General features: G+C 33.9%; 2 protein-coding genes across 5 annotated transcripts in view; both read left to right on the top strand.

Moving 5' to 3' along the window:
- Positions 1 to 16,495, top strand: part of RAD54B (RAD54 homolog B) — a 111,614-nt gene that overhangs the window by 39,711 nt on the left and 55,408 nt on the right. The gene's annotated exons all lie outside the window — the stretch shown is intronic.
- FSBP (fibrinogen silencer binding protein) lies at positions 4,158 to 10,665 on the top strand. The gene is made up of 2 exons (XM_069600629.1): positions 4,158 to 5,101; positions 8,961 to 10,665. Exons 1-2 carry the CDS (start codon positions 4,728 to 4,730, stop codon positions 9,484 to 9,486), a joined length of 900 nt encoding a protein of 299 aa, XP_069456730.1. The 5' UTR covers positions 4,158 to 4,727; the 3' UTR covers positions 9,487 to 10,665.

Raw genomic sequence — 16,495 nt, forward strand, 5'->3', positions numbered from 1 at the left:
TTTACTATTACATTGCTTTTTGCCTCACTGGGTCTTTGTTGTTGCATATGGGCTTTCCCCAGGTGCAGCGCTTGGGCTCATCGTGGTGGCTTTTGTAGCAGGGCATGGGCTCCAGAGCGTGGGCTCAGTGGTGGTGTATGGGCATAGTTGCCCCCAGGCATGTGGAATCTTCCCAGACCAGGGATCAAACTCCTTTACCTGACATTAGCAGAAGGATTCTTAACCACTGGACCACAGGGAAGTCTTCCAGATGTTTAACAACATATTCGTGACACTCTGCCCTAGAAAGTTGAGCAAAGTATTTTCATATGTATATGGAACAGTAATAAATGAAATACTAATTTCTTGTTTTAAAATTTCAATAAATCTGGGTTTTTAGACTTAACAGAGCAGCATCTATTGGAGTAGAACTGTTTTTTGTTCCATGTCTAGCTGAAATTCTTTGACAGATATAGAAGATTAAAACATAGCTGTGATATGAGTTCACGTATCTTTTTGTTCATGAATCGGTAACATTTCTCTGCAGCTTTGAAAATCTTTTGAGATAAAATGTGACTCATGTTAATAGGGCAGTATCTCTTTTATTGTAGAACTCACTTAAATCTAAAGGAAACAGCAATGTAAAAAATATTGAATTAGTTGATGTTCGATATGTTAGGTCTCATATTCTATAGGCATTTGTTGGTTGCTCAATTGAAGGTCTTTAATTTTTAAAATATCTTTTAAAATCTTTTCTCTATAATTTCTGATAAAATTTCCACAACTGAAATAATATATATTTTTACCATCTCTTTGTCTAAAAATGGTTTTCTTTTTTTGTGAGTGTGAGAAACCATTTTATAGCTGACCAAAATTGCAAGATCAGACCTCGTTACATATTATTTAAAAATATTTCTGGATATTTAATTTTGATTTGAGATGACTAAACTTTCTCAGTTCTTGTTTGTTGAGAAGAAATTGCTTGTCAGGTTTATTATGTTTATGTTGACACTGTCTCTTAGTATTGTTTAGTTTACTTTCTTTAAGCTTTTAAAATGTATTGGGCAACTTATTCCTGTTCTGCCTAGTAAATTACATTTGGTATTCAATGTGAAATATGCAATATGCTTTAGTCCTGTCTTTTTTCTGTATTGTTTCAATAAAAGTTTATGCACCTGCATTTAATTCTACATCAGTAGTGCACTTTTTTACGTTAAAAATTTTGCTCATTATTTTTTAGCTAGAAAATTAATTCTAATTAAGACAGAATAAGTAATTCAGATTAATAATTACAGTTTACACATGGTGTCAATGTAATTTGTGCTATTTGCATAAAATATTCAGACAAATCAATTAAATGTTATATCAGTGCATAGAAAAAATTCATTCAGGCAGAATCTCTGATTTAAGATTGACTACACTGGTGATGTGGTTATGTGTAGTGTTAAGAAAAATTGCACTGACGAGTTAAAACAGGCAAGAAGACTTTACTCAAGACTGTTCCAACAAGGGAGAGAGACTGAACTCAGATGCTACTACAGCAGGGGATTGTAGCTAATGGGCAGGGTAAGGCAGTCAGGTAAAAAATTACTGAGAAAAACTTGGTTAGGTATAAAGGGTGGGAGTGTCAACAGTTTGGTTAGGTTTCAAGGGTAGGGGGATTGCCTGTAAACTGATTTAGTAGGATTCTTGTTAGTTGAGGAGAAGGCTTAGAGGAGCCTGATTAAAGTTTGGTCAAGGAGGGAGTTCTTGTCAGTAATACTAGAGACAATAAAATCATTTGTGACAGTTTAAGTAAAAATATAATCCTATCCAAACAATGAAGTTGTGTTTAGTGGAATAATATGCTGCTTCAGTTAAAAAATTGTGTTTTTATCAATTAAAAACTAGGGCTTCTCTTGTAGTTCAGCTGGTAAAGAATCTGCCTGCAATGCAGGAGGTGCCGGTTGGATTCCTGGGTCAGGAAGATCCCCTGGAGAAGAGATAGGCCACCCACTCCAGTATTCTTGGGCTTCCTTGGTGGCTCAGATGGTGAAGAATCTGCCTGTAATGTGGGAGACCTTGGTTCGATCCCTGAGTTGGGAAGATCCCCTGGAGGAGGGCATGGCAACCCACTCCAGTATTCTTGGCTGGAGAATCCCCGTGGACAGAGGAGCCTGGCAGGCTACAGTCCCTAGAGTCCCAAAGAGTTGGACACGACTGAGCGACCAAGCATAGCACGGCACAATTAAAATTCAGTAAAATTAAAAAATTCAATCTCTTCATCCCATTAACCACATTTAAAATGCTCAATAGATGGACTTCCCTGGTGGTCCAGCGGTTAAGATTGTCCTTCACTGCAGCAGTTCTGGGTTTGATCCTTAGTTGGGGAACCTAGCCCATGTGCCGCAGGGCCCAAAAAAAAAATTGCTCAATAGCTGGCTGTGGCTCATGGCTCCTGTAATTGGACAGTGGAGTTCCAGAACTTTTTGGACTGTCATTAGCTGTGTGTTGACCTGCATTCTGAACCTAAATATATGTTTTCTGTACCCACAGAAATATTTAGGTTTGGGTGTTTTTGATAAGCATAATGGAATTATATTGTATGTATTTTTGTTTCACTTGCTTTTTTTTTACTTAGCATTTATTTTGGAGCTTGTTTTGTGTCAATACATAGAAATCTGCCTCTTGCATTTTAATGCTGCCCAGGGTTGACCATAGAATGGATATACTTTAGTGACTTTAACTGTTCCCAACTGATTGCTCTTACATTGCTCCCAGTACTATGCATCTACTAAGAAGGCCTTGTGTGTTTGAGTTTTTTCCAGGTAGATTCTGAGAAGTAAAATTACTGCAATTTTAAAAGTTTTTGCACGTGTAAACTATGATTAGATACTCTCAGATTGCCATCACAAAACCGTTTTACACTCCCGTGAACATTTCCTGAATAGTACTCTTTGTCCTGCACCTTCATCCGCTTCTGACATTTTCAGTCATTAAGAATTTTTCGAGTCTTATGAATGAAAATCATTTTTGGTATACATTTCCTTGATAGTGAGATTGAGTGATTTTTCATGTTTCCATTAGCATTTCATTTCTTAACACAATATTTGTGTTTAAAGATAGTATATATCCTGTGTTCTTGCTTTTCTTCAAGTAACTGATCAGGTGGCTGGAGCAGGTTGGTGTTCAGTTTGCTTCTCTATGGGCCAGAATCATTTACATGACTATTCTCTGCAGTCTTACTCAGCAATAAAACTGCTCAAAAACACTAAAAGGCTGGAGACCACTAAAGAATCAGATTACCCTCTAGAGTTTGCCAGAAAACACCTAGCATCCTATAATGCCCCCAGCAATCTTTCACTTTTTCTCCTGACAAATAACATATTTAAAGCTTCTAGCACATTGTCTGGCTCAGAGTGAGAACTTAATAAATTTAATTCTCTTCCATTGAAAGAATGAAAAACAAAGTAATTGAAAATTTATGGCATTTCTGTAGAGCTGCAGTTCTTTGGATAGGGTCTGTGTCTAGATTTCTAGATTTGGGCTTCCCTGACAGTTCAGTATTTACCTTTGTTTTCCTTGGGTCTTTCTCAGCACTTGGGAACATTATTCTAGGTAGGTGTTCAGTAATTGTTTGATTGAATGTAACTGTGTTGAAGTATGTTCTAATTCATTCTCCTGTCTAGAAAAACATGTATATCAGGAGAAAATAGGCTTGTTTGTTTACTTTGTTATTTATCATGTTTTCAGACAGAGATTGGGAAATATATCCTAAACACACAAATGGATAGCCTTGCAAATGACAAGACTGACTGTTTGCTTTCATAGTCCAAATTGTGTGAATATAGCTAAACAGAAATCCTCCTCAGTACTAAGAGCCAATGTGATTTTGTTGTGTGCATTCTCAAGGCGTTATTATGCAGTTCTGTGAATGGTGTTTTCTACACATGGTAAAGCAGGCTAGCTTATTTAAAGTACGTTACAGCTGGAATAATCCATTGCTTTAAAAATAATTTTTATCTGCTTTTTTAGATTTAGTGTTCAAATATTTTTTCGTAAGTAACTGGGGAAAAAAAAATACACGGTGGCTACTGGAGACTGTAAAATGAAGGAGAAGCTTAGCTTTACTGTGGAGTCTGAGCTGGGTGTAACCTAACTAGCTAGAGGATATGCAATTCCTGATTGACAGCAAGACCAGCATTAGGCAGATTTTGTAAGAGAGAGCAGCAGCTCAGAAACCGTGATAAGGGCTCTGTTAGGAATCACTGCACTCACCACTCATATCTTTAGTTTTTTTATTATTCTGCCTACTGGATTTGTAAACAAACAGCACAAAACAGTTCCTCTTTTGTTTTTATTAAAGTGATACTGCAATGCAGTTTCAGTCTATCAGCTAGGCAAACGTGTCGAAATTTGATATTCTCACTAAATTAGCCAGTTTTTAGCTGTGTTCTATGCTTATCTCTAGACCTTTGTGTATTAAATCCTATCTCGAGCTGTTCTCTTTATAAGCAAGTGTGTTTTGCTTGTGCCTTCCTGTCTTCTTCAGTGAGAAGCTTTATGTAGGTCAGGCTTGGCTTAAGCAGATTTCCTGAACCTGCGTCAGCTTAAGCTGGAGGAATTTTAATAAACCCTCCCCTGTAGGCGTGGGCCTAAATGAGGCTAGCCTAGTTAAGCCTGATCTTTCTCTGTTTGTGAAAAGAGCTGAGCAGAGCTGAAAGCTGCATGGTGGTTTCAGAAACTGCCTACTTAATTTGAAAAGAACAATGGTAGGAAAAGCTAGATCTTCCAATTTTACCTTATCTGAAAAGCTTGATTTGTTAAAGCTGGTGAAGCCATATGTTAAAATTCTGGAAGAACACACTAACAAACATTCAGTGATAGTGGAAAAGAATAGATGTTGGGATATCATAGCAGTTAACTATAATGCGATTGGAGTAGACCGCCCTCCTCGAACAGCGCAGGGCCTACGCACTCTTTACAAAAGGCTCAAAGAATATGCCAAACAGGAGCTATTGCAGCAAAAAGAGACCCAGTCAGATTTTAAAAGCAATATTTCTGAGCCAACCAAGAAAGTTATGGAGATGATTCCCCAGATTTCCAGTTTTTGCCTGGTAAGAGACAGAAACCACATACGAAGGTAAGCTTTATTTTATTTTGTTGTGGAAAATTATGGCGCCTCCTATCTATTGGGCTCTGGCTTAGTTGTGATAGAGATATGCATAGTAAACATCCCCACTACGGGAGCAGTGAATAGATTCTTTGTTTTGCATTCTTCAACAAGAAAAGTGAGGCTATGAGGAATTTTTCTGCTGCATTTGATTTAAGCCACTGTTGATTGTCTTCCCTTCCCCCTTCCCTCCTTCTGTAGTTTCTAAAAAGTAAAGGTTAGGGAGGAATAAATGGGATGTAATTTGTGACATTACCTCATAAACTTTTGAAGCTTTAATATTAATTTGTTTAATTAGCTTCTGAGAGGTACCTTTTTCTTATCTCACTGAAGATTACATTTCATTGGATTTCCAGTTTTGTATAAAGTTAGCAGTTTGAGGAGAAACGGGGCCCTCGCTTTATTATGGATTTTCACTGCCTACAGTTACTGTTAGTTTCGCTGTGTAAGTTTTTGTTGCTAAAAACCTAAAATGAACAATTAAGTAAACTTGTTAGTAGCACCATTGCATATGTATATGTTAAGGCAGTTTAAATTATTTTTCTAATTTATACTCGAGACAAGGAAACACAGGAAAAGGTGTTAATGCGTAATTAAGGATTCAGATTATGTAATAAAAGTTTTTGTTGCTTTTATGTGTTAATGGTCTAGTTTCACTTTAAGCTCTCCCATAGTGTTTTGCAAGGGTATCAAAATATGAATTTTAATATGTCAATAAGAGCAACTGGATTAGAAACAGGTTTTCGGTTGAATTTTGTGCTCTATGTAACCACTTGCCCGGAAATCTTGAAAAACAATTATCTTACTGCTAATTCAGATTTTAACTCCCAGCAAAAGATAAAAATGGCAGCTTCATGCTTTTTTTGAATCATTTGGAATAATTTAAGCAAACCGTAAACTCCTTGCTAGTTGAGAAATGTTTCAAACTTAACTTTACAAAGTACTTTTCTGTTGGTGAAAGAGTCTTTATATAAGCAAAATGATTAATTACCTGTGAAATTCCTTTGAAGTTAGGGAAGAAATGGGAAAAACCTTCTTAGTCAAACATATTTGTTATTTTGGTAATTTACTAGGATAGTATTTTTGAGCCCAACTTCTTACAATATACTTCTTATTTCTAGTTAATAGCATAGTGAAAGATAACACCAGTGGGAATCTAAGACATGGATACACACTACATTAATTCATGGGGTCACTGCTTAAACTGTTCACTGTGATGACAAATGATTAAATCCCAGTATGGTGAATGTCAAAAAAAAAAAAAACCCTTCACAGTGAGACTGCTTTATACTCATTCAATTTTTTTACCTCTTTGAGCCATAAAGAACATTGGCGTTGCATTATAGGTATTAAACTACCTTTTGGCTATAGGCTTTTATAATTTGAAAACTAAAACTAAATGTAGTTTTATTAAGTTGTGTATTTTAAAAATACAGCAATGTAGAAGAGAAATAATATATATATATATAAGATACAAGTATCCGTTTACGTATATATGGTTTAGGTACACATACATACATACAATATATATACCTACACGATCAGTCTTTTGGGACACCAACATTTCTCTGATAACATGAGTTAATTGATTTACACATTTCTATACCTACTGGATTTACACATTTCTGTGCCTACTGTTGGAACAGTTTTTTCAGTTTTTAAAGGTAAGAGTATCAGAAATATGCCACTTAAACACTCATGTCAGCATATCTGCACAGCCACTTTCTCGACACTAGGATTTTCATTTAATTTATTTATATACTTAATATACTTATTTGACATCATCTTGACTCTTAATTATCTCAGAAGTTTATAATTACAGTATCTTAATTATACTTCTGTATAAATATGCCTGTTAATCTTATCAAACCCTCTATACTTAATAAGGAAAATGCTACTACATATTTTATTTAAGGTATTTAAAGATATGCAACTATTTCATAAGGCTGTTTCTGCAATTCACATTGATTTATGTCTTTATTTTTGCCTCTCTTTAATATCAGATTATATTTTGTGTTTGTATAACCAATTTGATCCTCAGAATTCATATTCATAAATTTTAAAAGTCCTTTTCTGTTTGATCATTTTTAGTGACTTCCTCTAAGTCATTTTTAGACTTTGTTATGCCTTGTTTGTGATGTTTTAAACTAAAATAGCATGGAATGTAACAGATATAAGGCATATTTTAAATTTACATGGGAGTATATTATCTATGTTTAATTGTGAGTCTTATAGTCTGTTATACATACTAATTTGGAAAAGTAATTATGTAGGTTTTTAAAATTTCATTTGTAGCTGTTTTAACTTTTTCCCACTCTAGGATTTAGAGATGTTAGTAAAAGTAAATCTTACTAATTTGAATTATATTTGTATTCCTTTTTTTGCTTTCAAAAATCATAAAATCACAAAGGGAAGATTATAGTTTATATAATCTATTATACAAATAGATTTTTTATAATATATTAAATATCTTATTTCATTTGTACCTCTTAGACAAATATCTGATATTTCTAGCAATTTAATGCTATTGGTGACATGGAGAGCTTAAATTCTTTTCCTTATGTTCTACTTGAAACTTGTTCCAGCATTTTAATCACCCACGTGGAATATATTCTTACCTTACATTACTTATTTATGATTTATAAAATGTTCTTTCAATAATATTAAGTGTAGCATTTCCATTAATGTTCCAATAGTCTCTTTCACCTCTATAACTTTTATTTTTAAGTTAGGCAGAGCCATATTTTTAAAAAAACCTAAGAAACATTGTATTCTTAATTCACAACTTAATGTTATACGTGAAATTATTTAAAAACCAACAGAATTTTAAGGAACATTGTGTTTTGTCATAACAAATATTGGTATATCAAAATGTAAATTATGCTAAAACTGTAGTTGCCTCTAATAGGAGTGCATATTTTATGGAAATTTCATGTAAATTTAATAAAATATCAATATATAGAGGCCATTAAAAATTGCATTAAAAACACCATTTCATTTATTCAGTCTTTCAACATATGACGAGTACCTACTAGATTCCAAGTACAGTATGATGCTGGTTACTGATGATTCACTGGTGGACGTAAACCCTTGCTCTTGTACGCTTCACCTGGCCACTGGTTAAAAGGCTTAAAGAACACCTGAGTCATGTGGTTCTGGATAGATAAGGGGGAAACACCACTGTATTTGAAATTGGAAAGTTAGGAGAACCCCCTGCTAGTGCAGCATACCCCAGATCATACACAGTCTTGATTTTTTGTATGTGTGACAAATACAGAGATCACTACCTCTCAGAGACTGCCTTGTGCTGTCCACTGGCCTTCCACTGTCTTCCTTCCAAAGTCATGGACCTCAGTGATTTTTAGATTAATCAGTTCAGGAGAGCAGAAATAGGAGGTCTAGGACTACCATGTGGGGATAGTGAGGCCCAGAATGAATTAAATGACTCTTTACAGCATTTAAGAACCTTAGGCTTACAGGGACAATTGATCGCTCTTTGAGAGTGTTAAAAATGCCACTTCTTTTTTATTTACCTCCGTAGCCTTGTTTAGTATTTGTAATTTACTGTTCTTTCAAGAGCCCAATTTTAAAGTTAAGGATAGGGGAGAGCCATATATATATATATATATAATGAATATATATATATACACAAAATAATTAAAATCCCAGCCTTAGTCACTTTATTATTCTAAGGATTAAAAAATATTTTTTGTTTCATAATTTGCTTTTTAGCTTGGTAATTTAATGTATATTAAATATGAAATTATGTTTTAAAATGTTCTTGTCTTCATTTGATTTACATTTTATAATGGTTTTTTGTGTGCTGTAGTGCAAACTTGGATGAGGAAGCACAGGCTGGTACCAGTTCACTACAGGTAATGTTGGACCGCCATCCAGTTGCTATTACAGTGGAGGTGAAGCAAGAAGAAGACATTAAGCCCCCTCCTCCACTGGTTTTAAATTCTCAACAGAGTGATACTTTAGAGCAAAGAGAAGAACAGGAATTAGTGCCTGTAATGGAAAGATCTTTGTCACCATCACTTTCCTCTGTTGATATGAGAATGACATCGTCTCCATCTTCTATCCCAAGGAGAGATGATTTTTATCGGCATGAGAGTGGAGAAAATTTTAGGTCACAATTAGGGTATGATCCTCAGATTCTACAAATGCTGAAAGAGGAGCATCAGATAATTTTAGAAAATCAAAAAAGTTTTGGATTATATGTTCAGGAGAAGAGGGATGGATTGAAAAGAAGGCAGCAGCTAGAGGAAGAGCTGCTAAGAGCAAAAATTGAAGTTGAGAAGCTGAAAGCAATTCGACTACGGCATGATCTACCTGAATATAATAGTCTCTAAGATTTTTTTTCAATCTTGCAATTTGATTATTTTAGTTTTGGCCTGATTAGTTTCATTTGGGAATATCCTGAAGCAGAGTACATATTCTTAAAACATATTGTTAATCTGTTATGAAAAAGGCTTTTTTGACATGATTTTCTGATTATTTAATTTTCCTTTGAGATATAGTAAAACTGATGGCATGCTTATAAATTTTTTGTCTTCCTGGGCCTTACAAAAGATGTTTTATTTTGATTATTAACATATATAAATGCATATGTATATACATAAATATTCTTTCAAAGTTCTGAATCTTCAACATTTTTAATTGACACTTTGAAAGCTGTATGTAGCTCAAGCTGTTTATTAATGTTAGGTTAATTTAGAAGCAATACTAGCTTAATAGAAGCTTGTCTATATGACACTGATTTTTATGCTTTCATTCTTTGAAGGAATAAATTCTAGGATTTTAGGGACTAAAATATTAGGGACTAGAATTTTAGGGACTAAAATGGAAGGTATTTGGAGAACACTTTTCCCACCTCAATTTAAGGGTAATAAAACTGAGGGCAAGGGAAAACTCAGTGATTTACTTGGTTTACCAAAGCTCTTTATAGCATAGCAAGGACCAGCACTCATTTTTTTTTTCTCTCTAATTTTTCCCCCCTGTGGTTCCATAGAAGAAAAAAATCCGCTAAAGTATCCTCCATGGTAAAAAAAAATTAGAAACATTTATTTCATTAAAATTGTCTTTAAAAATTGGTGGATTGTGAAATCAGGGGGATTGTGTCAGTTACTCCCATCCTCCTTTTTTTTCTTTTTTGGTCCTGCAAAATTAGATATACTGTTGGAGCTGTTATATATTGAGGTGGCCAAAAAAGTTTGTTTGGTTAGTGAATACGTTGTTCAGTAAATGTGTCTTTTATTTTTACTTAAAACCGAACTAAATTTTTGGCCAATCCAATATGTTGACTCTGAGATTTAATATGTTGATTCATTTTGAATGTCTTAGTCTGAAAAAGATTTCTTTCATGGTAAAATCACAGTAAACTTTAATGAACAAAATTAAAATTTTACTTATAATAAAAATAGCAAAACATTATATGTGTATAACTTATGATATCTGTAGTCTTATGTTTCTGTAAATATTATTATTTTAGTATTTGTGGAAATAAATAAAACCTTGATTCTTAAAGCGTACATACACATTTTGTTAAATCTTTAATATGTGTACTACTTAAGGATTTCTATTTTGGCTAGGGGTTTGTTGAGGAAGGCTATTTTAAGCCAAGCTTTAGAATGGGGTAGGTTGGATTTCAACACTTTTGGGGGAAAAGGCTGTTTATGTCAGAGTGAGCAGCATGAAGAAAGGCATAGAAGAAGAGAAAAAGTGGGTCAGAGTGTATAAGCCCAAATACAGTGCTAAGCCAGGTGATTTTTAAGTGATTTTAAGTGAACACAGCCAGCTAGGGCGGTGATAGTCTGGATGAGGACATATACCTTGACTAATTGGGGTTAGCTACTCTTTAGCTCTAGCAGAATTTTTACATGCAGAAATAAGCAAGAAATCTGCATTTTTATGAGAAATTTTTATTTTTTAAACATTTACAAATAATTTAAAATGTTTAAAATAATAAATACATAAAACAGTGGGCCTCATTCAGCCATTGGGCTTCTGGCTCATCGCCTTTGGTATAGATAGATCAGTGGTTCACCAAGAGTGCATCTTGACCAGCAGCATCAGTATCACTTAAAGAACTTGAGAGAAATGTAAATCCATTCCTTTTGGATCAGCAACTCAAAGGGGAGAGTCCAGCAGTTTGTTTTAATAAGCTCTCTAGAGATTTCTGATGCAAGCTATAAAGCCATTCAAAGAACCACTGAAACAGTATTTTGAAACCTAACGTGGTGCATAAATCATTAGAATTTCAAAAATTTTTGTTGAAGAGTGGGTGAAGGTAAACTGAGGGATATCATTTTGGAAGTTGGAAACTGGTGCTAGATTATGGATTACATTAAAAGCTGTTTTAAGGAATCAGATGTGAATGTATAATGGGAACCCTTGTAAGGCTTTTGACTAGGGGCATATGCCTTAAGCTCTGTCTTAATGTCATAATAGCACCATTTCAGAGTGGGCATTGTAGTGAGGAGATGAAATCCAAAATTTAGGTTATGGCTACAGGAATAGAAAGAAAGTAAATAAAATAGACCCTTACGGTACCGTTTGAGCCTGTTGACTGCTTAATTTCATTGGTGTTTTATATCTGCTATTAGAGTTAAATATTATAAAAATGTCTTGAATGTATAATGTATCCTTTTGACAATTTCATCTTCTTTAATCTGCTCTCTGACTTTTCTTTCAGTCTAAAGACTTTAAAATTCTTATTTGAGGTAATGTTTTTACAGTATAATTCTCGTAAGTCTTTACAGCAGTAAGCTTTAACTTTTTGAAATTACTGAAAGCAAGTTACCATACAAAATGTAATAATTCATATTATAATCTTAGCATGGTACTACTCAGAATTGTTAATGAATGTTCAATTGGAGTGCTAACTTTGTATAGCTAAATCAGTTTTCCAAATTGTTCTGTGGAATAGTCATTCTATGAAATGTCTTTATTAGCAAAGTAACATGTTCAAAAAAGTGCAGTATACATTTTTTTGGTGATTAGATTCTAAAATAAGTTGGAAGGTAAAAACATAGACTATACAAAATTGTCCTTAAACATTTTTTTTGCTGCTGAGAAAACGTAGTCTGCTTCAGTAAGATTTTTCACCAGCGGTGTTCAAGATTATTGTTTCGTTGCTGATATCATGTGACAAATGTGTTAGCGTTTAGGGCCAAATAGAATAGAAAACCTTAGTTTTACATATTTTTAAACACCAGTATTCCACTCATTGCAGTGGAGTTCACTGCAGCAGTTTTTCTGAGTCACTGTTGTTTAATTTTAATCTGCAAAAATTAAAGTGAATGTGATTCTGATTCATTTTTATTGCTCCCCCTCCTCACCCCAGCAACTATAGTTAGCATAGGATAGTTTTTTTCTGAGAAATTCTGTGTGAAAAAGACTTAACTACTGAACTTGGTTTGGAGGCTGTTTATTATTATCTTGCAGAGTATCTTAGGGAAATTCTGAGCTAAAGCTTTTTTCTTTTCCTTTCTATATTGAGAATGTTTTGAATTTTTGGCTACTTACCAACTTACATTCACAGTTTTTGCTGAGGACAAGTTTCACTAAGGGGCATATGTAAGGGCAAATTCTACTAGTGCAAATAGAATAGAACTGAAGCCCCCTGACATCTTACATACTACAGAGAACTGTTTGGGGCCATGAGCTTTACTTATGAAATGTAATGCTGGGAAAAACATAGAAAGAGTGGTTTTATTTTTTAAATGTAGACTTGGTTCTGTATAAATACATTAAATTTGAAAAATATACTAAGTCATAAGACTATTTCGTCCAATATATTTGTAATTTAGATAGTGCGTACGTTATTCTTGTCATCTTGTCTTTTCTTACTCATTTTGAACTTAAATGGGTATTTTTTTTTAACAACTTATGACTTTATAAAACTAGATATGATTTGTAATAGCACCCTGAAAAAGTTTATGAAGTTCTTTCATTTCTAACAAATACCAGATTTCTTAAAATACTGAAATATATTTCTGTTTTGTGTAATGAGACATCAACTTGGTGTAATTTAATTTTGAAAGATTCATTCTACCTTGTTGCATCATTACTTTCATGAAAATGTTTAAAATATGAATTATTGTTCATGTGCCTTCTTTTAGAATAATGTCAAGTTTTAACTGAGTGTGGTAAATTGTAATTAAAATATACTATAGGTGATAGTGGTTAAATGGTTTGTTAATACATGTTCTTTTAAATACATGGTAATACATTGTATTGACTTGTGTACTCTTTTGTGTGCCATAAGTCAAAGAATTCAGTACTACACAGGTAAAATTTTTTGATGAGACATAGTTGAAATAATGACATTTCTTTAGGTGATTGTGCCAGTGGTTGGTGGTGGTTTAGTTGCTAAGTCATGTCCGACTCCTGTGACCCCATGGAGAGAGGAGCCTGGCAGGCTACAGTCAACAGGCTTCTCCAGGCAAGAACGTTGGAGTGGGTTGCCATTTCCTTCTCCAGGGAATCTTCCCAACCCAGGGATTGAACCTGGGTCTCCTGAATTGTTGGTACAATCTTTACCAACTGAGCTACAAGGGAATCCCTTGTGCCAGTATAGTTGCCAAATGTACCATGTCTAAATTTCATAATATATTTATTTTTTTCAATTGTTAAGATTCACAGACTTTAAAAACCAATTGAACATTTGATAGTGACTTTGATTGTAAATGGTAAAAGTAATTAGATGAAATATGGTTGTAATACTTAACAAAGAGAAAAGAGCAAATTCTTAAAATATATAACTTATTAAACATTAATAGTCATGCCAGATCTTTGTATATGATTTTGAGAAATTGGCCCCATATTTTTTATATATCTTCTATAAGTTGTTTTCACTAAAAATAGCAGCTATGATGTCAATTTATATTATTTATCTTTAGTTTTCAGTTCCTTTGTAAATAGTGGAAAGCAAAGTTAATAAATAAATAAATAAATAAATAAATAAATAAAAATATCACCCAAGTTAGCCCACACTTAACTAACATGGATATATTGTTAGACTTATACTTATCACATAGTTATCCATCTATATCCATCCATAAATTCTTTTTTTTTTCTTTTAAGGAAAACTTATTTTAAAACAAGTTGCAGAATTAAAATACTTTACCCATAAACACTTCAGCATGAGTATTATGAACTGGAGTTCAATATTTATTTGTGTGTGTATGATTTTTTAAGTAAGATTTGCAGACAGTGAAATCTTAAATACACCATTTGATGAGTTTTGACAAATTACTACACCTGTGTAGCTTAAAACCACTTCAAGATTTAAGGTTATCACTCTATCACTTGGCCATGATCAAGTGTAAAAAGTTACCACCTTAGAATGTGCTCTCCTGCCCCTTCCTAACCGATCCCCTGGCCCCTCAGGCTAGTTATTCTAATTTTTAAAAAAACATAGATAAATTTTTCTTGTTCTAGAACTTAATATTATTGAGGTCAGACAGTATGAACTCTTTGTTTCTGTTCTCTTTCATCCATCTTAATGTTTTTAATATTCATCCATCCTCTTATCAGTAGTTCATTGCTTTTTATGTTGCTGAGTACTATTCCATTTTATAAATACACCACAGTTTGTTTATCCTTTATCTTTTTTAAAAAAATTATTTTTCTTTATCTAATGAATTTGTTTGGCTGTACCAGGTCTTAGTTAAGGCATATGGGATCTTAGTTCCCTGACCAGGGATCGAACGCAGGCCCCCTGCATTGGGAGCATGGAGTCTTAGCCACTGGATCACCAGGAGAGTCCCCATCCATTATCTTTTGATGGACTTCTGGACTTTTTCCAGATTTTGGTTGTTCTGTATATTCTCGTATGTGTATCATGAACTTAATGCTGGCTTAGGGAAGATATATGTTTAACTTTTTAAGAAACTGCCAGACCTTTTCTCAAAGTGATTGTACCATTTTACACTTCAATCAACAGTGTATGGATTATTTTTTAAAATAAACTTTGTATGTTTATTGATTGGAATGTCAGAATTGAAATTGATGAATAAAATTTTTATATTTAATTGAATTAAAAATGCTGGGCAGATAGTTTAGATATCTGGGAATATTGTAGTTTGTTGATTTTTTTTTTTTTCTGTTTTAGCACTAATTGCATATATGCTTTGGCATGAAGAATTGAGAAATACGATGAAATGTATAGTTCCTGCCATCCTCAAAGTATTGTTCTGAAAATGATCTTTAATGCAAAGAAATATCTTCTAGGTTTATTTTATACATAATGATACTTGCAGTTAGTTGACATTCAGTCTGTTTTGTTAGGTAAAGAAAACTATGGATGTTTACCACTTTGAACAATTTGTATATTCATGTTTGCATATTTTTTAGTGTAATAAAAACCATATCTTTCAAATCTCACATTTATATTGCAGTTATATGTTAATGCATATTAAAAGTTCTGATAGCTTTTGATAATTTTGAAACTCAAAAAATATGGTTTGTGAGAGTACATTTTTTGTTGAATTTGATGATATGAGACATTTTAAATTCCATTTACTCCATTAAAAACAATGTATATGTTTAGAATTGTTAAAAGAATATTAAAGGTTTGGGTTTATGAAATGTATAATTAAGCCACGCAATCTTAGAGTTACTATGCTTAGGACTCATCCATTAAGATGATAATATCCACTATTAATATTTAAATGACCATGTCTCTGCCTTCCTCTTTTGTCCAAGCATGGTTTTAAGCATTCTTACCCTGTGAATTACCTTGTGAATCTTGCTGTACACATTTGAGCCTCTGGTTCATGAAGACTATTTTTGGCATTGATTTGGAAAGCACGTTACAGGGTCAAGGGAGAAGTAGGTCAGAACCAAGTTTAGAAATAAAAACGAATAGCATACGTGCTCAGTTGCTTCAGTCGTGTCTGACTCTTCCCAGTCCTATGGGCTATGGCCGTTCGACTCCTCTGTCCCTGAGATTCTCCAGGGAAGGATATTGGACTGTGTTGCCATGCCTTCCTCCAGGAGATCTTCCCGACCTGGGGATCAAACCCATGTCTCCTTCATCTCCTGCATTGCAGGCGAATTCTTTACCCACTGAGCCACCTGGGAAGCCTGGGAAAAATTATAGGTTAGAGTGGAATTGTTAGTGGTGGTTAGTCTGGAATGTAGCAAATTAGTCATTATTTTATATGTTACAAGTAGTCTAGATAAAGGAAGCTATGCTCCTAATAGGTTTAATTCCGAATACCTTCATTCTGCTTTTTTGCAGTCATTCTCCTTGGCCTGCCCTATGTGTTAGTCCTTCTCAGCTGCGTCCGACTCTTTGCAGCCCCATGGACTATAGCCCACCAGGCTCCTCTGTCCATGGGATTTTCCAGGCAA

This window comes from Ovis canadensis, chromosome 9 (genome assembly GCF_042477335.2).
Source record: "Ovis canadensis isolate MfBH-ARS-UI-01 breed Bighorn chromosome 9, ARS-UI_OviCan_v2, whole genome shotgun sequence".
Lineage (NCBI taxonomy): Eukaryota > Metazoa > Chordata > Mammalia > Artiodactyla > Bovidae > Ovis > Ovis canadensis.